At 34.1% G+C, this 6,000-nt stretch overlaps 1 protein-coding gene across 1 annotated transcript; it reads left to right on the top strand.

Annotated features, from left to right (window-relative positions):
- The first annotated feature begins 390 nt into the window (after nt 1-390).
- Nucleotides 391-4,386, top strand: LOC128173335 (uncharacterized). The gene is made up of 5 exons (XM_052839032.1): nt 391-416; nt 581-586; nt 3,299-3,413; nt 3,915-3,979; nt 4,275-4,386. Exons 1-5 carry the CDS (start codon nt 391-393, stop codon nt 4,384-4,386), a joined length of 324 nt encoding a protein of 107 aa, XP_052694992.1.
- The last annotated feature ends 1,614 nt before the right edge of the window (nt 4,387-6,000 follow it).

Genomic DNA, 6,000 nt, shown 5'->3' with positions numbered 1-6,000 from the left:
TGAATAGACTGAACAGTCCAATAAGGTGTCAGCATTTTGTGCGAATGGCCAAGAAAGGATCTTCCCATCAGCAAAGGAACAGGAAACATACTAGGCCACAATATAGCAACCTTGGTAATTAATTAATCGCATAACCTTGGCAATGACGGTGTAATGTGCAAATATCTGGATAAACATACACAAGTGCACGCCCGCACACACACACATGCACACACACACAAAAGCTCAGCAGTCAAGACAATGTTTAAAAGAGACTGCAAGTTCTATAACTTACTTTTTCAATGCAGACAGATTTTCAGAAAAAAAAGATTTCATATATTTTTATATTATGTTATTCAATGTAATTTTTAACAGTTTTCAACACACATCAAAGCTAAGCTGAAGGAAATAATGGAATTAGAGGAAGGTGACAAGAGGTAATCAAATGATAAACAATAAAAGAAGCCAAAATAATGTCATCTCCATATCATTTTTATGGCAATGAAATAAAATATCATATGATGTTTTTTATAATGTAACCCTAACTGTTTCAATAATATGATTTCAAAATTTTAGATTAATTAGACTTCTTATATTACAGGTGTTATTAGCTCACCTGAGCTGAAAGCTCAAGTGAGCTATTCTGATCACTTTTTGTCCGTCGTCCGTCCGTCCGTCCGTCTGTCCGTCCGTCTGTCCGTCTGTCCGTCTGTAAACTTTTTACATTTTGAACTTCTTCTCTAAAACCGCTTATCCAATTTCAACCAAATTTGGCACAAAGCATCCTTATGGGAGGGCGAATATAAATTGCAGAAATAAAAGTCAGATCTGTATTCAAAGCGGAGAAAACCTTGAAACTGTAAAAAAAGGGGGGTGCATTTTAAAAAATCTTCTTCTCAAGAACTACTGATTCCAATTCAACGTTGTTTAGCATAAATTATCCTTATGGGAAGGAAAATATAAATTGCAAAAATTAAGGTCTAATTATGTTTCAAATCTGAGTTATTACGAAAATAATAATAAAGGAAAGGCGTGTTTCAATCAGTTTAATAGCTTCGGATTCGGCATTCGGTAAAATGGGTAGACAAGACTTGGCCTAGGCAAAACAAAAGATTGGCAGTTATTAATCTGCCAATCTCATTAAAATTTCAGGATATTTGATGGACCAGTATATTTGTATTTGCTGTAAATATTGCTGCAAAATAATGCGTATTTGGAATTGACGATTGCCGATCTGCCCCGGCTTTTATTTTGCCACGGCCCAGGTTTGCGTACCCATTTTACCAAGACTCGTATTCCATACATCTAAAACGAGGTTCTTTGTTTAAAGCAGCCATGACATTATACGAAAAAGGGTCGATCTGACTATGATGAATTTGCTTGTTGTGCAACAGTTCGCGAATGAAGGAAGAGTTTTGAAACATGCAAAATGTATTTGTGCCGATTTTGTGAAGTAAATTGAGGCTAAATATTTCAATGCGTTGACAGTTTTCACACATGACGTTGGTGTTAGCTTGTTCTGATTTTCGTTTCGTTTTCATTATTTATGCTTTGTAACCTGGGAACTATCGTCTGTATTTCGTGATTTTTACGTATCAAATCAAACAGAGACTTCGGTAAATCAAACAGTTAACTGTTTACCTGCGCAAATTAAGCAAAATCTGATGTATCAAAAAAGTACTGAAATACAATTCATTCTATCGGTAATTCGGCATTATATTTTGCGTAATGGTATATTAATGCAATAGGTTTTGTTGAGATGCTCGGCATTTTCTCGAGTTTATTCAGTTTAAATAGAGTTTGATATCGCTGTCGGAAATATGTAGGTATATACATGTACATGTATATATATGATTCATTTCGAAAAAATAAATTGTGTTCTTTATTTGTTATAGTGCATGTTTCTTGTGTTTTATATAATTGTTTACAATTTCTATTTACTAACCATATTTGAGTGTTAAGCTTCGAATTATAAGCAAGATACAGAGATTTGCTCACAATTCTATGTTTGTACACAGATCTTAAAAACTAAAGATTAAAAAACTAAAAAAAATTTCAATATTTATTAAGAAAATTTTCAAAGTCTCTTCTTCCAGAAACCAACTTTAACAACTTATTGCATTGTAAACTTAACCTTTTTTAGCTCACCTGAGCCAAAGTCTTCTCAAAATCTATTAGGCCAGGAAAGCTCAAATTTGAGTGGAAGCATCCTCAGATAGTGTAGATTCAAGTTTGTTCAAATCATGGTTCCCGGGGGTAGGGTGGGGCCACAATAGGGGGATCATGTTTTACATAAGAATATATAGAGAAAATCTTTAAAAATCTTCTCAAAAACTATTAGGCCAGAAAAGTTCAAATTGAAATGAAAGCATCCTCAGGTAGTGTAGATTCAAGTTTGTTCAAATCATGATCCCCGGGGGTAGGGTGGGGCCACAATTGGGAGATCAAGTTTTACATAGGAATATATTGAGAAAATCTTTTAAAAATCTTCTTCTCAAAAATATTTGGCCAAGAAATCTCAAATTGGCATGTAACCATCCTTAGGAAGTGTAGATTCAAGTTTGTTCAAATCATGGTCCCTGGGGGTAGGGCGGGGTCACAATGGGGGATGAATTTTTATAGATAGAGAAAATCTTTAAAAGTCTTCTTCTCAAAATTATTAGGCCAGGAAAGCCCAAATTTGAGTGGAAGCATCCCCAGATCGTATAGATTCAAGTTTGTTTAAATAATAGTCCAGGGGTAGGGTGAGGCCACAATGGGGGATGAATTTTTACTTAGGAATATATAGAGAAAATCTTTAAAAATCTTCTTTTTAAAGAATTTTTGGCCAGAAAGGGTTTAAACTTGTGTAGAGGCATCCTCGGGTAGTGTAAATTCAAGTTTGCAAAATCACAGTCCCTAGTGGTAGGGCGGGACCGTGATGGCGGTTTGAATTTTTACATAGGAATATGAAGAGAAAATCTTTAAAACTATTCTGGGAAAGTGTTCGGTTCAAAACTCAGTACTTAGTGTGAAAGCAAAGGTTATGCAGATTTAAGTCTGATGAAACCATGATTCCCTAGAGAAAAATGGGGCCATGAAATGGGGGGAGGGGGGGGGGTATATAGGAATAGAGACAAATCTTCTTACAGGTACAACAACAAAAGGGGCTTGGTATTTACCAAAAAATAAGAGGTTGATAAAAATTGGCAGATTTTCAATTTTTTTTAGCAAGATCTACTGTACTCAGTTGTCAAGATATTTTGATACTGTAATGCTAATTTGATCAGAATTAAGGCAATTGTTGCTCAGGTGAGCGATGTGGCCCCTGGGCCTCTTGTAAGCCACACTGGAGACATATGCGGTGGATTGACAGAAATTATCTCACAGACCACAACATTATGAATAAATCTTTTAAAGGAATGGAAGGAAGAATTAAACTTTTATCTAAAAAGGTAGCTTACACACAAACACATATAAATATATATTTATATATACAATTAAACACACAGTGTATTTTACTAAGTTTTGACTGCATTTACATAAATTCAAGTTCAATAATAGAGAATGTTTTAATGCATGACTTTCTGTCCATATGAGGCATCTGGCAAATTTAACTATGTGTGCATGCATTAATTGCACCTTAGGTTACTGAAAGTACAATTTGCATACTATGAAAAAGTTTTCCAGAATACATGTACATGTGTAGCAATTATTGCTAACATGTACATGTATTCTGGAAATCCACAAAATGTTGGGATATATCCAATAGATCATGTTTATTGCATGTACCGTAATGCTTTCGCATTACATTTAGAGAGCTTGCCAATGATATATTACATGCTAATCATTCCTTTAGAAGGAATAGTTGTTAGTTCTGTATTGAAGTTTTTTTTATATACATGCATGTACATTACAATAAAAAAAATAAATTACTTTATTTTTCCTTACCATAGAGTTTTACAGAAATTAGTGCCCTTGTTTTGGAAGATTTTGCCTTGTTTAAACCAAAAACAGTCATGTAAGTATTTGTTGCAATTTAATTTGCATTGTAAATGAGCTTACCATAAGATATTTAATCATCCCGGCCTGAACTTTACAAAATTTGAAATCTTTAAGTTCACCTTGATTTTATTCAAACTCTCTTAATTTAGTCATGTTTACTTTGATTTATATATTTTATTTCCTTAAGACATTTAAGTAATATGAAAATATTTAAATATACGACTGCTTAATAAAAGAGAGTGGTGAAGGCCTCCATTTAATAGATGTTGCCTTCATAAATGTACATAGTGGTTCTTTTCTTTTTATTTAAGTGGTCTCCCGAGTCCCCCAGGATATTACCTGAGCGTGAAAAATTGCAGGAATGAGAAGTTAATGGCAACACTTGAGGATGGGTATGATAGTTTATACTCGCCTATTATATAAAAAACAAGAGGCCCATGGGGCCACATCGCTCACCTGAGCAACAATGGGCGTTCAAAAAGTATTGTGCCTCGGTAGAATAACAAAAAATATATATTGTAAAATATTCGAATTTTACACTTATTTTTGCATACACGTAATTGTACATTGTACCTTCATGAAATATTATTTTTTACCAGAATAAGAAAATCCTACGCAAGATAAAAAACTAACCATTTGGTAGGGGTACACTGTTAAGTTGTTAACTTCCAATTTCCTATATTTTCGTTCTCCCCCCCCCCCCCCCCCCAACTTTGTAAAGCGATCAAAATATATGAGAGCATATAGGTACATTTTTTCATCATCTACTTACTAGTTATTGTATTTAAAAAAAAATATAATAGTTATTGTTTTCTATTTTAAAAATCCTACATGTATAGATGTGAAAAAGAAAATTGCACCTCAATGTGCTCAATTCCTCAAATTAAAAACATTCAAAAATTTAATTTGTCTTCTCCATTATAATTAAATGCCTGTTATTTACCTCGCGTACAAACCAGGATAATTTTCCGTTGTGATATTTTATTAGGAATATGAGGCATGGATATTAAAGTCCCCTAAATGGTTGGAACATAACTGATAAATTCCTCTTAATGGTTTGGGCATGACTGTTAAATCTCTTAAAAGATATGAATGCAGCAGTCCCTAAATTGCGGGTTAGTTATAAAGTTATTTGTATATTATATGCGACAAACCAGGTTTGTAAATCAACTAATGTTTAGGCTGTGACATACATGTTAGAGTTCTTATAATGTGTGATCTGTAGTTTCACAGGAAAATTCCTCTATAAGCAGGAATATATGATATCAGAGTAGTTTTGATATGCATCGCCATATTAATTGCCATTAGTGATACAAGTAATCAGTTAAATGTTTGTATTTGTTTATCTATTGCAACATTAATATTTGCAGTTGCAGAAAGAAAAAAATTATACAGTGAAAACAAATTCCTTTTCAGTTTTGTCATACCGTGCTTATAATGATTGCAATCGAATACATTGGTGTGTACGTACTGAATTTTAGATGAATGTCCAATCTGGTGGAAGTCGTCGGAGGGGCAGGAGATCAAAGCGTTGCAGCTGGATCAGCAGAACAGGCGGCGCAAAATCAGGCCAAGACGATTCAACCCCCGCTGGTAGCAGTAGTAACGAAGAACGTACTGCAATCATTGAGGGAAGAGAGGACAGTCGCCAAAGAGGCTGTAAGCAGAAAAGGGACAGTGTACGATCAGTCTTATCAAGTACATGTACCACTTCGTGTAAAAGTGATTTTGGCTTAGACAGCCCAGATTCCAGTGAATGTGATTCGGTAGATTCGGACGATGAGCAGCAATTGTTATCAACTCATATTGCGGCACAAATTGACGTCAAGATATGGCAAACTATGTACATAGAATTTAAAAAACTATTGCCCAATGAAGAGTTAGGTTTTGAGAACATGTCAGTGCATCTACAAAGCTCAGTGAAATCTGATTTCTAATTGGTTAAGTAAAAAAACAGGAGCATCATAAAATAAACTGATCAATGGATATTTGCTTTCCTGAAAAATTTTACGATATATTCAGAGAAATTTCCAAAAT

This window comes from Crassostrea angulata, chromosome 2 (genome assembly GCF_025612915.1).
Source record: "Crassostrea angulata isolate pt1a10 chromosome 2, ASM2561291v2, whole genome shotgun sequence".
In the NCBI taxonomy this organism is placed as follows: Eukaryota; Metazoa; Mollusca; class Bivalvia; order Ostreida; family Ostreidae; genus Magallana; species Magallana angulata.
The sequence above is the reverse complement of the archived record's forward strand: the minus strand, read 5'-3'. Positions and strand labels throughout refer to the sequence as shown.